Consider the following 20,561-nt stretch of genomic DNA (forward strand, 5'->3'; position numbering starts at 1 on the left):
CCAACGGGCACAATATTTCGGCGATCAGACATGTCGCCATCGTCAGGAGCGCTGACGAACTGAGCTCCTGAGGGCGGGCGGCCATCTTAAATCCCCTCCCCCCGCGGGCCGCTCTCTTCACCGTCCGCGCCCTCGCGCCGGCGGTCGCGAAGACGTGGGCGTCGGAATCTGTCGTAGCGTCGATGTGCTTGCTACGTCTGCCCTGGTCGCCAGTTCGTACTTTTTGCTGAGAGTCTTATTAATTATTTTCAATGCCGGATCCCAAGCCTTGCTGATATTGTAGCCGCAATCTCGGATGATAAAATCTTCCCTGGTGCGAATTTCCATAGCCTCCCTTATAATGCTGTCCCAATATTTAGAGGTCTTGGTACGCTCATAATCCATTTTGTGTTTCTCGGACAAACAGTGCTCTGCTACCGCCGACTTATTGGATATTTCAGTCGAGTGTGCCTTTGATGTTCTCGGCAATGATCTTCGATGGTGCGTACTTTTTGTCCAATATAAGTCTTTCCACATTCACAGGGAATTTGGTATATGCCGACCTTCCTCAAACCGAGGTCATCTTTCACACTTCCCAGTAATGCCTGTGTTTTATTGGGCGGGCAAAAGACGGTTTTAACTCAGTGTTTCTTTAATATACGGCAAATTTTCCCCAATAATGTGCCATTGTACGGAATAAAGGCAGTGGCTACCTCTTCTTCCGTGACTTCATCCGTCTCCACAGGTTATGCTGTGGTGGTGGGACGGAGCGCGCGTCTAATCTGCCATACCGAGTACCCGTTTTTTTGGAACACGGTTTTGAGGTGTTCCAATTTCTGGGGCAGATTCTCTGCGTCTGAGATGCTGCGCGCCCTGTGTATCAGTGTTTTTATTGTTTTTAGTACTCCATTCCTCTGAGAAGGGTGGTAGCAGCTGTCTGCATGCAGGTACATGTCAGTGTGCGTTTTCTTCCTGTACACACCGTGGCCCAGGGTACCCTACATTACCCTTGACGCTGCATCACAGACAGGAGCGCCTGCGATAGTGTACACAACGACGAACCTGGGTGCACGAATGGCAAAACGTCATGTTTTCGGATGAATCCAGGTTCTGTTTACAGCATCATTACGGTCGCATCCATGTTTGGCGACATCGCAGTGAACGCACATTGTAAGCGTGTATTCTCACCCGGTTTGATGGTATGGGGTGGCATTGGCTATACGCCTCGGTCACCTCTTGTTCGCATTGACGGCACTTTGAACAGTGGACGTTACATTTCACATCTGTTACGACCCGTGGCTTTACCCTTCATTCGATCCCTGCGAAACCCTACATTTCAGCAGGGTAATGCACGACCGGATGTTGCAGGTCCTGTACGGGCCTTCCTGGATGCAGAAAAATTCCAGGACATGTTCAGATTTGCTTGTACATATGCAGGATTTGACGGTCTACACACGGAAAAATTTGAAAACGTTAAAAACATATGTTTTGACAGAGCACAGAGAAAACTGTGCGACTGTGAAACTGTTGCATTCATCTGTTGCAGTTTATGTGACACACTCCTATGTTTTCATCACTTTTTTGGGAGTGATTATCACATCCACAAGAAAACCTAAATCCGGCAAGGTAAAAGAAGCTTTTTACCTATTCGCCAAGTGTGCAAGTTAGGTGGGTCGACAACATATTCCTGTCATGTGACGCACATGCCGTCACCAGTGTCGGATAGAATATATCAGACGTGTTTTCCTGGATCAAACGTTTTCGGTTCCCATTGGAGAGGCACGTCCTTTCGTCTACTAATCGCACAGTTTTGCGGTGCGGTCGCAAAACACAGACACTAAACTTATTACAGTGAACAGAGACGTCAATGAACGATCGGACAGATGATAACTTTGAAAAAATAAAGTAAGCAAACTTTTCGCTCGAGGGAAGCCTTGAACCAAGGACCTCTGGCTCCACAGCTGCTCACGCTAACCACGGGACCACGGCGCTCCTGTGCTGACATGATCCTTGATGTTGCTTATGTTTCCCATGGACTACTCAGTTTGTATATTTTGCTTATTTTTTCATAGTTCCACACAACTTCTTCCTGTTTTCTCGATTGATCTGTGTTCAGTTTTTCAAGGCCTATCCACTGTGCCAAATTATAACTAAATCTGAGGGGGGTGCGATGGGGAGGTTCCCTTGTTAGGCCCATACTGTCAGCTATGACTTCTGTGTGTTGAACAACAGATCGTCTGCAGACGATGTTGATCTTGCCGTGGTTTTCAGCTAACTTTTTACATATGTGGCGATATAACACTTTATTTATGGGTCAGTATATATGAAATAAGGGCAACGGCCTTGCCACAGTGGATACACTGGTTCCCATCAGACCACCAATGTCAAGAGGTGTCGGGCGTGGCCGGCACTTGAATGTGTGACCATCCGGGCCGCCATGCGCTGTTGCCATTTTTTGGGGTGCACTCAGCCTCGTGATGCCAATTGAGGAGCTACTCGACCGAATAGTAGCGGCTTGGGTCACAGAAAACCGGGAGAGTGGTGTCCTGACCATGTACCCCTCCTATCTGCATCCCCAGCTGAGGATGACATGGCGTTCGGATGGTCCCGATGGGGCACGTGTGGCCTGAAGGATTGCTATATATTAAATAACCCATGTTTTCAGACAGACTGTATTCGATGTGTTTCGTTTGCAGGAAATTAACGAACAGAGAATGTCGATGTTGGCTATAATATACCCCTTTACATTCCTCATGTTGTACCTGTACAAGTTAAGAAACGTGCTCATATAATGATCTTTCAAATATGCATTTGGCACCATTAACGCAGCTTAATATGCGGAAATGAAGTGGGGAATTCTGCAATGCATTTTTTATTCTAAGTTCTTTATTACAAAACAAGATATTTTGTATTTCAGTATGGTAACAGTAAAACGTTATAGAAAGTGGAGCAGCGATTAATTGTATTTAGCTGTACGAGTATATCAAAATGAGCTTTGTGGATTAAATAATGAGCACACATATAAAATGCAGTTAAATCAACGATTAAGAGGCACACTGAAAATAAAAATTCAGATTCAGATGGGTACACAGAACTCTTAGCCGCAGTAAAGTGTTTTCCAACGCTGATGGAAATAAACTGGAATTGCAAATTCTCACATCTGAAGAGATGATCTTCTGTTTAAGTATGTCCATACATAATTCCAGTGCAGAAGCCGCCATGGCAGGAAAAAAGATGACTAAAGGTGTCCATCGAAAACATATCAGCAGATCCGAAAGGATTCATTTAAGGCAAACTTCAAGACCCGACCAAGAAGCCTGTGACAAACGAACAGCCCATTCAGAAAAAACAGCTAATCGAAGCACAGGAGAAGAAATTCAGAGCTACAGATAGACATCTAAAAAGCAAGTGTTTTGGAGACGCTGTGGGGAAGCCAACAAAGAAACTCATTCATAATTCAGAGGAATGCTGCAACGTGTTGCCCGTGGAATGGTAAATGGAAGAAATGACCAAGTGCATGAAACGAAAAATGTGTATTGATGCGAAGTGTGCAGGGTTGGGGAAAGGGGTGAAAAGATTATATTGCAATATCTGCAAAAAGTGATGGAACGACTTAATTATGGGACATTTCTTTGAACTTAGACTAGTATATTGTAAGGATGACACAGTTTATGCACTCACTGATACAAATTGGAAAAACCAGATCCTTAATTTGTACCACATTTTTTTAGAAAATTAAATGTATATAGGTGTGTGTGTTTCAGAGAATATCCTTTACCTAAATCTGATACAGAGTTGGCTGGTTGGTCGATTTGGGGGAGGGGACCAAACAGTGAGGTCATTGGTTCCATCGGATGAGGGGAGGCTGGAGAAGGAAATCGGCCATGCACTTTTCAAAGGGACCATCCCGGAATTTGCCTGAAGCGATTTAGGGAAATCTTTGAAAACCAAAATGAAGACGGCCAGACACGGGTTTGAACCGTTGTCCTCCCGAATATGAGTCCAATGTGCTGACCACTGCACAACCTCACTCGGTGATAGAAAGAGTAACATGCTGCAGTGGAAAATGCAAATGTGTAGATAATTTTGTTAATTACTGTTTAGGCTGTAATAAGTAAAATCTCGAATGTGGTACAACTGAGGCAGCTCTTCAGTACATTTTGTTTTACAAAACTGATGTGTTGCCAAATGCAAGTGTGGGAGTTCTCAAATTTTTGTATGATAGTTTGTTCATCAAGATTACTTAATAATTAGAGTGTTCTTATTACTGGTGATGGCAACTCATTCCCATCTTCAGACGTGGTTAATCCAGCTATAGCATTGTCATGAATGCATGAAGTAATGTAAAGATAACAGTGGATGAACCCTCCTGACAGGATTCACTGGCAATCTGTTGTGCACTGATGAGTCTAAACATGATGATCAGCTTCATTGTAGAGTGTTAGTCGACCACTGCAACACAGTATGCCACCGACTCTGGGTGCCATGGATTCAACATGTCCCTAGTAGGTTTCCAGAGGTGTGTAGCACCAGAGTACAGAATTCCCAGAAATGGTTTTAAGGTATGCATTTGGTGCCCCGTACCATTTCTGATGTGTCCCATAGTGTTCAGATCAGGCGAATTTGGCCCCATTAACAGACTCCTCAAACCAGCGCGAGATTCTGGCCTTGTAACATGGACATATACCTTTCTTGAGGACACCATTCCTGTTGTAGAAGACATGAAGGATCAAGGGATGCTGGTGGTCTGCAGTAGTGTTCGTGTACTCCAGCGCTGTCCTGGTGCCTTTGATCACTACCTGAGATCTCGGGGCAGTCCAAGTGAATGTCCACCATAGCCCAACCAGCTGGCACCTGTGGAACAGTCCATGTTTGGAGCTGCTGTTTGCCTGAATGAACGCACATCCAGACACCACTATCGACCTGGTGTAACAACAAACATGATCCATTTGATCACTCGACATGTCTCCTGTGGTGTGCGTACTGTAAGACCTTCAGTACACACACCATCAGATTATTTGACTTGTCGCTCTAACGAAGTAGGCGAGTGTCAGATATATGTCTCGTGGTCTTATCGTGGCGTGTCTATCTTCTGCCGTTATGCCAGACGATAGAAATGCCACTTGCACTCTTAGAGTAGCAGATTGACGGTGACCAACTTTTAACAGAAGTTGATTAATTTTCACACACATTTATTAAAATAATAACAAGCATAAAAATAACTTAACTTGGTTCTGGATGCTATTTACAATTGACAATCTGAAGTTCCTTTGGTCTTGGCACGTTAATCTTATTCTCACATATCTCTGATACTTGACAAAGTGTCTATACATTTCTCTTCATGGCTATGTACAGGAATATGATAATCTTATTAGGCGCAGACAAACTTGACTATAGACTGGTACAGACTAATGCAGACTAATGCAGACTGATGCAGACTAATGCAGACTGACTAATCAAAGGTCTGTACATTCGTTATAATACCTCGAGCGTTAAGATATCACTGTGCGAGTGTGATCCGCGAGGAGAAAAGGTTCTACGTTAGCAGCAATCTCATTGGCTGTGTTACATATTAATACGCGGATTGGCGGAAGCAGAATTTGGTCCGTCTCTAAGACAGCGCCATCTTGTAGTGCGGAGACAGATGAGCGCTGCGCCTGCGCTGTTGTGCTTAGCTTGCGGGGCATGCTCTATTGGGAAAGTTGTGTGTCCGCAGCTCGTGGTCGTGCGGTAGCGTTCTCGCTTCCCACGCCCGGGTTCCCAGGTTCGATTTCTTGCGGGGTCAGGGATTTTCTCTGCCTCATGATGACTGGGTGTTGTCTGATGTCCTTAGGTTAGTTAGGTTTAAGTAGTTCTAAGTTCTAGAGGACTGATGTTAAGTCCCAAAGTGCTCAGAGCCATTTTTTTGAAAGTTGTGTACGCACTGACAATGCAGAACTATGTACACAACATCTCCATTGGGTCATAATCCAGTCCCAATAATCCTGCACCTACTGCATTCACGACGTCGGTGGGTCAACTTTGAAACACATAATGTTCGTCTGCTGTGGAGCTCCATGTTCAACAATGTGCACTGAACGATGTGCTACAAAACACTTGTTCACGGAAGGCATTTTGCATGTTGTTTATAAATTAGTTAAGTGAAAATAACCTTTAATTGTGAAAAAAGTAAATAACTTACAGGAATGTTTTATTTATAAATGTTAAATGTGGCGACGTTTTGTAATGTGACAAATGTCCAATAAGTAATAAACTTCCTGTCAAGTCTTGATGTACGGTGGCGACTGCTCATGTTATCCACTGCTGCAGTTCATCGACTTCAAGCATGGCAGTAACGAGGTTTGAAAATGGCGGTTTTTATAGGTCTGAATGATGGATTGTATGTATGATGTGCATGTGCATGTGCGTGTGCGTGTGCGTGTGCGTGTGCGTGTGCGTGTGCGTGTGCGCGTGCGTGTGCTCACCGTTTTCGACCTTGTCCCGCACCTCCTGGTTGCTGAAGCCCGTGTAGGGGTTGGCTCCGCGCGAGAACACCTCCCACATCAGCACGCCGAAGCTCCACACGTCGCTCATCCACGAGTACTTGCCTGAAATAGAAAGTCCGGTCACCGTAGCGTGAATTACACTGACCCCAAACCACCGCCAATGGCGACTTCAGTGGTGTCAAGCGAGAGCTCACTGGATGGACAGGGTTGACGTCTGCTGTGTTTTCTGACCAAAGCTGGTCCTGCCTCGATGCCAGTGATGGCCGTGTGTTGGTTAGGAGGAGGCCAGTTGGGGGCCTACAACCAACTTGTCTGGGTGCTGGACACACTGGACCTACACCTTGATTTATGGACTGTGGCGCGCTTTCATATTACACCAGGGGTGCTCTCGTGGTTGTCCCATGCACCCTGACTCCAAATTTGTCAGTCTGGTGATTCAACCATTCGTGAGTAGCATTCCAGGGGATGTTTTCCAACAGGATAACGCTCGACCACATACCACTGTTGTAGCCCCATCATGCTCTACAGAGCGTCCACATTTTGCCTTGCTCTGCTGGAGCACCAGATCTGTCTCGAATTGAGCACATATGGGACATCACAGGACAACTACAGCACCATCCACAAACAGCATTAGTCGACCAAGCATTGACCAACCAAGTTCAACAGACATGGAACTCTGTCCCACAAACTGACATCTGGCACCTGTACAATGCAATGCATGCCCGTTTGTCCACTTTCATTCAACATTCTGCCAGTTACAACAGTTATTAATGTACCAGCATTCCACATTTGCAATGTCTTATCTCACACTTACTTTAGCCTGTGATCTTCCAATGTTAACCATTTAAATGAGCGGAGGGACATTCTTCAACCCTATGAAATGTTCTCTTTCCTGTGCCAATACTTCTCATCTGAGTGCAAGTCCTTCAGATTTTAAGAGAATGTGCAGTGCTTCAGTGTTTTCATCTCAAGAAATTCACCTTACTGCAATCTATCTTTAAAATGTTTCTGTACTCATCTTCAGAAAAACAGAACACCTTGTACGGTTATAGATAGAATGTTCACATTCACAAGACATGCACATTAGTAAGTTCTGCAGAAATGACTAGCATTTCAGTCACCTTACTGCTGCATGTGTCCTGTTGCCTAGTAGGTAGGTACACAGTCCACCTTGGGCCCTAATGACTTGTTCCATGCATGATGACATCGATGCATATAAGGCACAAATGGCGTCCCATGGCATAGACGTCCATGCTGCATTCACCTGGTTCCATAGTTCATCTGTTGCGGTTGGCACTGGGTCACTGCACTGAACCTATCGTTTCACCATTTCCCACACATTTTCGACAGGCGACAATCCGGTTGATGCAGCTGGCGAGGGCAAAAGGCTCTCGTCCTGTGACACCAAGAACGCACATGTTTGTGCACAACAAATGGTCGTGCATTGCCTTGCTGAAAAATGGTGTCTGAAGTATTGTGCAAAACAGGGTATAGCTGTAGATCGCAGGATGTCATTCACATGGGTCACACTGGTTTCTGTGCTCTGGACACGCACGAACTGTGATTTGTTGTTGCACTCAATAGCATCCCACACAATAAACCCTTGAGCTGCCGCTCTATGTCTTGTGCAAATACAGTCGCACAGTGATTGTGATGTCGTTCCCCCTGTCTGTGGCGAACTAAAATGTGGCCATCATTTTCAAACAAAGAGAACCTGGATTCACCTGGAAACACTATCTGATGCCATTCCTGTCCCCAATGATGCCATTCTATACACCATTGCCGTCTAGCATGTTTCTGCACATACGTCAAGCGTAGGAGGAGAAGTGGATGATGCGCACATAGCCCATGTCATGGTAAACTTGTTCCATGCATGACGACATTGATGCGTATAAGGCACAAATGCAGAACACACTAATGAACACGTCCTATGAATATGAACTTCCTGCCTCTAGTCGTTCAAGGTGTTCTCTTTTTTCTGAACATGTACGTGTTTCTTGGTGGTATACAATTTTTATTTTTCGGATAATATGTTTTTGGCGTATAATTGTTGTACAAGATCTAAGAATCTGAGCATGACAGTTAGTTACTATCTAATCTTGTCATAAAATAAACTTTTTCACATCAAGGGATCTTGGCTTGTAATATTATAAATTGAAACGGAAGGGCTAACTAGACTCATGCTCATAAATTAAGGATAATGCTGGTACATGATAAAAAACACTCTGGTGGGCGGTTTTAAGGTTTAAATCACCTCGGGGTGTGACCATGCGGTGCACTTGACCTGCGGTCGTCGCACGGTGGCGCTGGCAGCAGTCCACATATGCAGAGGTGTGTCGGTGCATGTCAGAGTACGGTGCAGCGAGTAAGTGTGCACACGTTTTCAGACGTGCTAATGGTGACTGTGTGTTGAATATGGCTCAAAGAACACATATTGATGACGTTATGATGGTGACTGGAGGCTGTTCAAACACAGCAGGTCATAGAACGGGCCCACTGTGTGCCACAAAGTCTGATCTCTCGAGATTGTGGTAACGATTCCAACAGGCAGGAAGCGTGTCCAGGTGCTACAGTACGGGACGTCCACAGTGTAGCAACACCACAAGAAGACCCATATCTCACCATCAGTGCCCGCAGACAGCCATGGAGTACTGCACGTAGCCCTGCTGGAACAGTTGTCTCCACACACACTCTACAGATGACTGAACAGACATGGTTTATTCGCCCAGAGACCTGCAAGGTGCATTCCACAGACCCCTGGTCACAGGAGAGCCCGTAAAGCCTGGTGTCAAGGACAAAGTACATGGTGATTGGAACAGTGGTCCCAGGTTATGTTCACAGACGAGTTCAGGTATAGTCTGAACAGTGATTCTCGCCACGTTTTCATCTGGTGCGAACTACGAACCAGATATCAACACTTTAATGTCCTTGAAAGGGACCTATATGGGGGTCGTGGTTGGAGGATGTGGGGTGGGATTATGGTTGGTGCACGTACACCCGTGCATGTCTTTGACAGAGGAACTGTAACAAGTCAGGTGTATTGGGACGTCATTTTGGACCAGTATGTCCGCCTTTTCAGGGGTGCAGTGGATCCCACCTTCCTCCTGATGGATGATAACGCATGGCGCCACTGAGCTGCCATCGAGGAGGAGTACCTTCAAACAGAAGGTACGAGGTGAATGGAGTGGCCTGCCTGTTCTCCAGACCTAAACCCCATCAAGCATCTCTGGGATGCTCTCAGTTGACGTATCGCTGCACATCTTCAAACCCCTACGACACTTCAGGAACGCCGACAGGGACTGGTGAAAGAATGGAAGGCTGTACCCCAGCAGCTGCCTGACCAACTGATCCACAGTATGCCAACCCGTTGTGCGGCCTGTGTATGTGTGCATGGTGATCATATCCCATATTGATGTTGGGGTACATGCGCAGGAAATAGTGGTGTTTTGTAGCACATGTGTTTCGGAACGGTTTTCTCAACTTGTAACTTACAGATCTGTGTCACGTGTGTTCCCTATTTGCCTATGCTATTAGCGCCAGTTTTGTGTAGTGCCACGTTGTGTGGCACCACATTCTGCAATTATCCTTAATTTATGAGCATGAGTGTATGTAGAGAGGGATGTAAAACATTTCCAACTCTCAAATTCGCCCATCAATCGCAATGGGTTACCTCCCGTTGACTTAGAATCATGAAATTTGTCAAGACACAAGAGCCCCAGGAGCCACCCAGTTAACCAGCGCCCAGCACAGGCTGTAAGCTGTGTAACAGTTCTCCAGCTCAAAGGAACCGCCAAATCTGATATCTTTACTAGGTTACTATCAACTGCATGAACAACAGACCGCTACTCACCCATCTGGAGGGCCTCGGGAGCCGTCCACCTGACCGGCACCTGGCGTAGGTTGTGGGCCATGTAGTAGTCCTCCACCTCGCGGGACATGCCAAAGTCCGATATCTTCACCAGGTTGTTCTCTCCTGGGCCAACACGAAACAAGTTGATTCAAATTGTTCCAATGGCTCTGAGCACTATGGGACTAAACGTCTGAGGTCATCAGTCCCCTAGACTTAGAACTACTTAAGCCTAACTAACCTAAGGACATCACAGACATCCATGCCCGAGGCAGGATTCGACTGTAGCAGCAGCGTGGTTCTGAAGCGCCTAGAACTGCTCGGCCGAAGTGGCCGGCTAACAAAATTGCTCAAGGGCACATTCTAGACTGCAGCAGAGTTCGTATTACCAGGTGGCGTTTCTGGGCTGAAGTCATATGTCGTTAATCAGCCATGGAAATATTCAGTTGTTCTTCAAGCATTGCTGCTACATATGGGAAAGATGACATGATGGAGAGAGGAGAGGAAGTGATGTAAGAAGAGAGGTGGGTATTGAAGAGGCAGAAAGTGTGGGAGAGGTCTAAATTGTGAGGTGTAGGTAGGAGAAAAAAGGGAAAGGTAGAAAAAGAGGGAAATAAAAAAAAACATTTGTAGGAGTTTTTACTACAATTATGTGGTCTGCAGAAGACCTTTCCTTTGATCATTGTAGACAGTGTTCAGTTTAGGGGGTTAGGACATCAAACGGGACGACTTGGAGCAGGAAAGACACCACAGGAATTTTTAATTTCCACTGTCTATAATTTCAAAAATAAATTCATAAAACTTTGTCAGAATGACCAGAAAGGATTCAGGATTTACACTTATAGTGGTGGAAGTTCAAAAATATAAGAAAATAATTTTTTTTTTTACATTTGTATTTCACAGTTTTTTCACTTACCATTGGCTGCATTTGTTGCTATAGGTACACTTTTCTTCACAAGTAAGGGAGATTCTTCGATGAATTTTGCGCAGCATACAAACCATACTTACAGGTGTATGAAACTCTAAAATATATTAAAAACTGTGGTAAAAATTGAGATAATTAACTATAAAATTTGAGTTTTTTCTAAAGATGAAGTTTAAAGTGTTACAGCACATTCATTTTTATAAATGAAATAATTTCTAGAGTTTCATACACCTGTAAGTATGGTTTGTATGCTGTGCAAAATTCATCGAAGAATCTCTCTGACTTATGAAGAAACGTGTACCTATAGCAACAAATGCAGCCAATAGAAGTGAAAATATGATGAACTTTCACATGTAAAAAAATTATTTTGTTATTTTTTTGAACTCCCACTGCTATGATTGTGAATCCTGAATCCTTTCTGGTTATGCTGACAAAGTTTTATGAACTTATTCGTTAAAGTATGGACAGTGGAAATTAAAATGTCCTGTGGTGTCTCTGCTGCTCCAAGACGGCGCGTTTGACGTCCTACCCCCCTTAAGGCAAATGTCTCCTGACTTTTGGCGGTGAAGAGGTAGACTAATGAAAACTGTAACCAAATTTTAATAAAGTTCGTGTGCGAAACAAAGTATTTATGAGAGCACAATACTTCAGCTTGTCAATTTGAGTGAAATGCACACAACACTACTTCAGTGAATCCCTTACAATGGAAATTACTGCAGACATCTACCTTGTCGTTGAATGAGGATGCAATGCAAATTAATCAACAGGACGAACGAGTACCATTCACTGTACCAGGCTGTGAAATGTTCTACATCTACATACATACTCCGCAATCCACCATACGGTGCGTGACGGAGGGTACCTCGTACTACAACTAGCATCTTCTCTCCCTGTTCCACTCCCAAACAGAACGAGGGAAAAATGACTGCCTATATGCCTCTGTACGAGCCCTAATCTCTCTTACCTTATCTTTGTTATCTTTCCGCTGAAAATTTTACTGCAGTCAGCCTCAAATGCTGGTTCTCCAAATTTCCTCAGTAGCGATTCACGAAAAGAACGCCTCCTTTCCTCTAGAGACTCCCACCCGAGTTCCTGAAGCATTCCCGTAACACTCGCGTGATGATCAAAACTACCAGTAACAGATCTAACAGCCCGCCTGTGAATTGCTTCTAAGTCCTCCCTCAATCCGACCTGATAGGGATCCCAAACGCTCGAACAGTACTCAAGAATAGGTAGTATTAGTGTTTTATAAGCGGTCTCCTTTACAGATGAACCACATCTTCCCAAAATTCTACCAATCAACTGAAGACTACTATCCGCCTTCCCCACGGCTGCCATTACATGCTTGTCCCACCCCATATCGCTCTGCAATGTTACGCCCAAATATTTAATCGACGTGACTGTGTCAAGCGCTACACTACTAATGGAGTATTCAAACATTACGGGATTCTTTTTCCTATTCATCTGGATTAATTTACATTTATCTATATTTACAGTTAGGTGCCATTCTTTACACCAATCACAAATCTTGCCCAAGTCATCTTGTATCCTCCTACAGTCACTCAACGACGACACCTTCCCGTACACCACAATATCATCAGCAAACAGTTGCACATTGCTATCCAGGCTATCCAAAAGACATCAGCTCATATAGCTCACAGAAGAGATGGTTGAGACTCACCCAGTAGACAGTTGCGGGCGGCCAGGTCGCGGTGCACACACTTCATAGCCTCCAGGTAGGCCATCCCCTCAGCCGCGTCACGGCACATGGCCGTCAACCCTCCTGTGGACAGCGTCAGCCGGTGCTCCTTCAGGTGCTGAAGCAGCGAACCACCTGCCAAACAATACCACTACTCAGCCCCACTGGCATCCGGGTAGGCCATGCCATCTGCCACGTATCGACACGTGGCCATTACCATTTTGTGGTGTTTGTGTCACACTTCTAACTACTTAACTACGTCAGAACAATCAATGAAGGCCAAAGCCTTGCAGACAAACAAAAATTACGTGAAGCGAAATGTAGTGTGAGGAGGGCTATGCGAGAGGCGTTCAATAAATTCGAAAGTAATGTTCTATGTACGGACTTGGCAGAAAATCCTAAGAAATTTTCGTCTTATGTCAAAGCGGTAGTTGGATCAAGACAAAATGTCCAGACACTCTGTGACCAAAATGGTACTGAAACAGCAGATGACAGACTAAAGGCCGAAATACTAAATGTCTTTTTCCAAAGCTGTTTCACAGAGGAAGACTGCACTGTAGTTCCTTCTCTAGATTGTAGCACAGATGACAAAATGGTAGATATCGAAACAGACGACAGAGGGATAGAGAAACAATTAAAATCGCTCAAAAAGGGAAAGGCCTCTAGACCTGATGGGATACCAGTTGGATTTCACACAGAGTACGCGAAGGAACTTGCCCCCCTCTTGCAGCGGTGTACCGTAGGTCTCTAGAAGAGCGTAGCGTTCCAAAGGATTGGAAAAGCGCACAGGTCATCCCCGTTTTCAAGAAGGGACGTCGAACAGATGGGCAGAACTATAGACCTATATCTCTAACGTCTATCAGTTGTAGAATTTTGGAACACGTATTATGTTCGAGTATAATAACTTTTCTGGAGACTAGAAATCTACTCTGTAGGAATCAGCATGAGTTTAGAAAAAGACGGTCGTGTGAAACCCAGCTCGCGCTATTCGTCCACGAGACTCAGAGGGCCATAGACGTGGGTTCCCAGGTAGATGCCGTGTTTCTTGACTTCCGCAAGGCGTTTAATACAGTTCCCCACAGTCGTTTAATGAACAAAGTAAGAGCATATGGAGTACAGACCAATTATGTGATTGAACTGAAGAGTTCCTAGATAATAGAACGCATCATGTCATTCTCAATGGGGAGAAGTCTTCGGAAGTAAGAGTGATTTCAGGTGTGCCGCAGGGGAGTGTCGAAGGACCGTTGCTATTCACAATATACATAAATGACCTTGTGGATGACATCGGAAGTTCACTGAGGCTTTTTGCGGATGATGCTGTGGTATATCGAGAGATTGTAACAATGGAAAATTGTACTGAAATGCAGGAGGATCTGCAGCGATTTGACGCATGGTGCAGGGAATGGCAATTCAATCTTAATGTAGACACGTGTAATATGCTGCGAATACATAGAAAGAAAGATCCCTTATCATTTAGCTACAATATAACAGGTCTGCAACTGGAAGCAGTTAATTCCATAAATTATCTGGGAGTAGGCATTAGGAGTGATTTAAAATGGAATGATGATATAAAGTTGATCGTCGGTAAAACAGGTGCCAGACTGAGATTCATTGGAAGAATCATAAGCAAATGCAATCCGAAAACAAAGGAAGTGGTTACAGTACGCTTGTTCGCCCACTGCTTGAATACTGCTCAACAGTGTGGGATCCGTACCAGATAGGGTTGATAGAAGAGATAGAGACGATCCAACGGAGAGTAGCGCGCTTCGTTACAGTATCATTTAGTGATCGCGAAAGCGTTACGGAGATGATAGATAAACTCCAGTGGAAGACTCTGCAGGAGAGACGCTCAGTAGCTCGGTACGGGCTTTTGTTGAAGTTTCGTGAACACACCTTCACCGAGGAGTCAAGCAGGAAGTAAATTGCTCCCTCCTAAATATATGTCGCGAAGAGACCATGAAGATAAAATCAGAGAGATTAGAGCCCACACAGAGGCATACCGACAATCTTTCTTACCACGAACAATACGAGACTGGAATAGAAGGGAGAACCGCTAGAGGTACTCAAGGTACCCTCCGCCACACACCGTCAGGAGGCTTGCGGAGTATGGATGTAGATTTAGATGATCAGCACACTGCTCTTCCGGCCGTATGTCAGTTTACGAGACGGGAGCCGCTACTTCTCAGCCAAGGAACTCCTCAGTTTGCCTCACAAGGGCTGAATGCACCCCGCTTGCCAACAGCGCTCGGCTGACTGGATGGTCACCCATCCAAGTGCTAGCCCAGCCCGACAGCGCTTAACTTCGGTGATTTATGTCACATTTCGAGCCACGTTTAATGGCGTCTTATCGGAATGCTTGTGGTGCTGCAATTTTGCGAGCAGGCAAGAACAGGAAATTAGAGTTCATGGAGGCTACGATGCACGATGCACGTTGCCCATTTGTCGTTCAGAGCACTGGGCGGGTTCATTTGTTTGCTCTGAATAGGATGCCAATAGTGTTTACCAGCTTTTGGCCAATTGATGGCACACTGTGATAATTCGAAGAGCACGTCCTGCAACCTTTCTCAAACAATTTACACATACTACTGTGTAAAAAAAAAATATTTTTGCCTCACCTTTAGGATTATGTGCCCACCATTTCCATAATGGTCATAGTTATTGTGTTGTTTGTAATTGAGTAAGACTCTGTAAGAAATTTGAATACCATAAAACTTTGATCATAGCTGCTAAGGTCCAGTGACCGTGTCAGAATTATATTAGAACAAATATTAAGTCAAAATTGACTAGGTTTCGACGCTACTGTGAGCGTCGTCTTCAGAATTAGACTAACTGTTCTATAACATATTAGGTATATAATACATTAATAAAATTAAAGTTTGTACTGACTGGAAAAAGATGCAGTATTTACAAGTACTGACAAATTCGTGCCTGCTTCCTCTATCATCCACAGTCTCAAAAAATAGCCTTTTTTTCACTCTGCCGTCCACCGAGCCACCTCTATACCACTTTCAACAGAAAAGTTTAATGACGAGATTAATTTACTTAAAACCATAGCAGTCAGTAACGAATATACGCCTAACATGGTGGACGATATCCTAAAAAAGAAGACTGCGAGTACTACCACGCTCAACACCTCATGCACTGAAATTAACCCAAAAAAACGTTTTTCTATTCCTTTCATACGACCCATTTCCTATTAGATTCAGCGCATGCTTCGCAACAAATACAACTGCAATGTTGCCTTCTCTACTAATAATAATCTAAAGAGAAACTTCATTCATAATTTGAAATCCATTCGCTCCCCTACACAAAGTTCTGGCGTTTATAAGATCATCTGCGATACCTGCTCCTCCTATTATATGGGGCAACCTGGACGTGCTTTCACCATCAGATATAAAGAACATCTTTTGAGAAATAACGGGACCAGTCCCCTAAATTCATCCTTTGCCGATCATCTCTTAATTACTGGACACGTGCCTAAAGCCATAGGCGATAACAATATTCTGCATACTGAAAAGAAGGGGCGTAGGTTGGATGTTTTAGAGGAATTGGAAATTTTCAAACCTCTCTCGTCAGGATGGCCTCATTCTCAACGAACAGCTGCAGCTGCGAAATAAAAAGCCAAGCCATTGCTTGATCTTTGACTCAGATTTCCTCATGCAGTTTACCGAAATGTTGTTTTCCTGTTACATCTTTGCTGTTTTCTTGTATGTCATAACTAACGTTTTTTTTACGTTACAAAAAGTATCTCTGTTTAAAGCAGATAAATATGTAACTTCATCCTAATATTATTATTGCTTACGTTATGCCTGAATGAGCTGCATCACAATTTCATGTGTCTAATTTTGAATGTACAGTTGCCTAGTTGTTTCTGCGGCTACTAGATGGCGCTCGTAGCAACACCGTGTTTACTTGCCCACACTTTCTAAAGTGGGCACCTCAGTCTTGTTGCAACCCTTGTTCACTAAAGTACGAGCAGCCCATAGCGACTCACCATCTTACTTACAACTATTCATGACGTCGCCTTTCCGGCTTCGATCTTTTTTAATATGTGACTTGTAAGTACTGCTTCTTTTTCCAGTCAGTACAAACTTTAATTTTATTAATGTATTATATACCTAATATGTTATAGAACAGTTAGTCTAGCTCATAGTAGCGTCGAAACCTGGTCAATTTTGGCTTAATATTTGTGACGGAGGGCTTATTTGTTCTAATATAAATTTGAATGCGTTTGCAATGACAAATAGGAGTTTCTAGGATTTTGTGTTTGGTGCATATTGTGTAATATGTTGCTGCGTATGAATTTTATGTTGAATTACTCGTTAGACTTTGGTGAACATCTCTATCTGTCAGCAATCTCGAGAAGAGTGATCTTTGGTAGCACACTTATTTGCGATCTCTTGCAGCAACGAGAAAACCAGACTCAAATATCCATAACATTCCCCACATTTCTTAAATGGTTTGAGATATCGAAACGAGATTTTGTCAAGTGATACCACACAAAGACGAGAGTATCCTGCCACATGGCCGCTATAGGGAACAGGATTACCTACCCCATTATTCCAGTAATTGCAGACCTTATTGATGAAAGAATGTAACTTTTAAGGGCCATCGATAACTGATGAAACGAGGAATGCTGTGGATTTTGGATCAACATAAGTGAAGACATTACACTTTTCTTTTTCTACTGAGGAGGTGCTTCTACGTAAGCTATTGCTCTTATTTGTCCTTAGCTCGTCATTTAATAAAGCACTGTTTCAGGAATCTCACGCAACTGCGACTGCACAGCATATTTTAGTGAGGTGACTTGTGTAAACTCCGCTGTGTTTTGGCAAAAGAAGCAAATTTTAACACTGCAACAAGAGAAATGTAACTATAACCCAAAATTCGCCACTCGTGACGCTTCTCTGAGTTGCAAATGGTTAAAAAGTTAGGAAAAGATAAATCGCCACTTTTGTTGCATTTTCAGCGGAATTCTTTTTGGTTACTAGGTAAGTCTGAGGTGACAATAGGTCCTTTTGGATGGTCACCATGCAAGTGTGTGCATGGAGCGGTTCCACTTAATATTTTTTTAAAAATGTGATCGCAGGCTTCATTTCAGAACGGTTTCCCGGCATTCCCTACAGTGCTCAGCATTTCCCCCGCATTGGAATGACTGCCTTCTCGCAACCCCCACCACTAGCAATCTTCCCCCCTCGCGCCGCTGACTGCGCATCTATTGGCCACAGTATTCTGTGTTCATCCTACCAAGTCAACAACTAACCGTTAGCCAGTAAGCACTGAAATGGTAGGAGAACATGCTGAGTTCTGCTAAAAGTGTCGACAGAGAGCAGTGAATCCCATATGAGACTTGGCGCCAAGATAATTAATTTTTATTGTCTATATTTAGTATTTAAGTGGTTATACACTATTCTAAGAATACTGAATACCTTATCCACACTGACTTGTATCTAATTACATCTACGTCTACATACATACTCCGCAATCCACCATACGGTGCGTGGCGGAGGGTACCTCGTATCACAACTAGCACCTTCTCTCCCTGTTCCATTCCCAAAAAGAACAAGGGAAAAATGACTTCCTATATGCCTCTGTACGAGCCATAATCTCTCTTATCTTATCTTTATGGTCTTTCCGCGAAATGTAAGTTGGCGGCAGTAAAATTGTACTGCAGTCAGCCTCAAATGCTGGTTCTCTAAATTTCGTCAGTAGCGATTCACGAAAAGAACGCCTCCTTTCCTCCAGAGACTCCCACCCGAGTTCCTGAAGCATTTCCGTAACACTCGCGTGATGATCAAACCTACCAGTAACAAATCTAGCAGCCCGCCTCTGAATTGCTTCTATGTCCTCCCTCAATCCGACCTGTTAGGGATCCCAAACGCTCGAGCAGTACTCAAGAATAGGTCGTATTAGTGTTTTATAAGCCGTCTCCTTTACAGATGAGCCACATCTTCCCAAAATTCTACCAGTGAACCGAAGACGACTATCCGCCTTTGGGTATTACAGCTTCAGTTATTCTAAACTGGCTTTCAAGGATAATTAAAGAATTAGTTTCATGTTGCAAGTGATTGACGGACTGGGCTGATCAACTGTGAATGTGCCCTGAGCGGTCAGGAGGGAAAGAGTTAGGACAGCTCACTCTACCCAGCCTGTGGCTAGTTTTCTGATAGGCAACACATGTACTCTGTGTTTGGGTATTTCATTTAAGTAAAACTAAGTTAATGTTTAACTTTGCTTCAGGAAATGAGTACATGCGGTCTTGTACTCCCATGAAAATCATATGGAAGCAGGTACTGTGTACTAAATTGAGAATACATTGGTGCTCGCTAAGAATCTGTGATTGTTACTACAAGCAACGCATTCAGCCTGACCCTCATATAGGACCCGGCTTGAAAACACATTTTCCTCACTTCGGTTTGAATTAATGATGTGACATCCCAGATATTTTATTGTAGCATTGTAGCAGTGTTCCAAGTGCCACTCCAAAGTTATGGGAACCCATGGGGGTCAGACGCTGCATTGAACCATGGTGGCAGGTCGTTGAGGTCAGGATCTAGATGGGTCACCACTGCTGGGTGTGGGTGAGCAGTGACTCGATCTGCGACAAGTCAGAGGTCTCCAGTAGGTGCCAGTGAAGGATTATTAAGGGGAGGTTTACTGTCTTCTGGTTCAAAAAATCGATTTTTTTTAACTGCCCCTTTGGATCCATAAAAGCGTTTAGAATCCACCCCTGAAACGGTTTTCCCGAACGCGGAACGGAAATGTTTGTTATTCGCGATTGAACAAATTTTTGCACCTGCCTGAAATCGGCCTTACTCACGCACCAGTTCTTTTCTTTCGGAGGACGAGTTATTGTATCGGTGCTTGGGAGGAAACACACAAAATTCAAATGGAAGTTTGAACGTGTGTGTTTGGAAGTTGGCTCCCGGGCATTTGCATTCTGGTGGGGAGACTGTGGAGATTGCGACTTTCCTGGCAGTAAGCAGCTTCAACGAAGGGTATTCAGCAACTCTGAAGACCATGACAACGATGGACGTCACCCTGGGACTCTATTTGACGAAGTTCGCCAAGTATTCGGACGACCACCGGATTCGAGCGGCCTAAAACTGCTTGTCACCGGGCGTACGAGCGGCTCTGGAGCAGCGCAGGATGGCCCAGATAGAGCAGAACGCCCTCTGTGAGGAAGGAAGGACTAGTTTATGGACCCAAAATAGCAGATTGAACGTGCATTTATATGTAGTCAATACTATATGTAGTATTGTGACTGGCGTAGTTTTCTCGAAATGACGTTTTTCATTGCTCGGTATGGTAACTTCAAATCTACTGAATCGATTGTCATGATTCTTTGTTTCCGACAAAGCTAGCTAAATTGTCTAGGATTTGTACCGCTTTTATTCCAATCCATCAACTATAAATATTTTTACTAGGCGGCCGAAGTTGAAAAATCAAGGAAAAAACCCTATTTGTTTCATATGGTCCAAATAACTTAAGCGTGGTACAACTCCTAAAGAATCTTATATACTTCGCTAACGTCAACTCAATTTTGATTTCAGACGAGCCGGCTGACCTGTGACATACCGAGTATGGAGGTCTACATCGAAATTTTGTTTCATTCCGACGGCACTT

The 20,561-nt window shown here is 44.1% G+C and overlaps 1 protein-coding gene across 1 annotated transcript in view; it reads right to left on the reverse strand.

Moving 5' to 3' along the window:
* Positions 1–20,561, reverse strand: part of LOC124718680 (tyrosine-protein kinase Fer-like) — a 111,282-nt gene that overhangs the window by 2,823 nt on the left and 87,898 nt on the right. Inside the window, exons 5-7 of the mRNA XM_047244305.1 lie at positions 12,918–13,070; positions 10,315–10,437; positions 6,444–6,566 (exon numbers count right to left, since the gene is read on the reverse strand). Of these exons, the coding sequence (XP_047100261.1) occupies positions 6,444–6,566; positions 10,315–10,437; positions 12,918–13,070 (399 nt within the window). The remainder of the gene's footprint in view (positions 1–6,443; positions 6,567–10,314; positions 10,438–12,917; positions 13,071–20,561) is intronic.

Source organism: Schistocerca piceifrons, chromosome 10, assembly GCF_021461385.2.
Source record: "Schistocerca piceifrons isolate TAMUIC-IGC-003096 chromosome 10, iqSchPice1.1, whole genome shotgun sequence".
NCBI lineage: Eukaryota > Metazoa > Arthropoda > Insecta > Orthoptera > Acrididae > Schistocerca > Schistocerca piceifrons.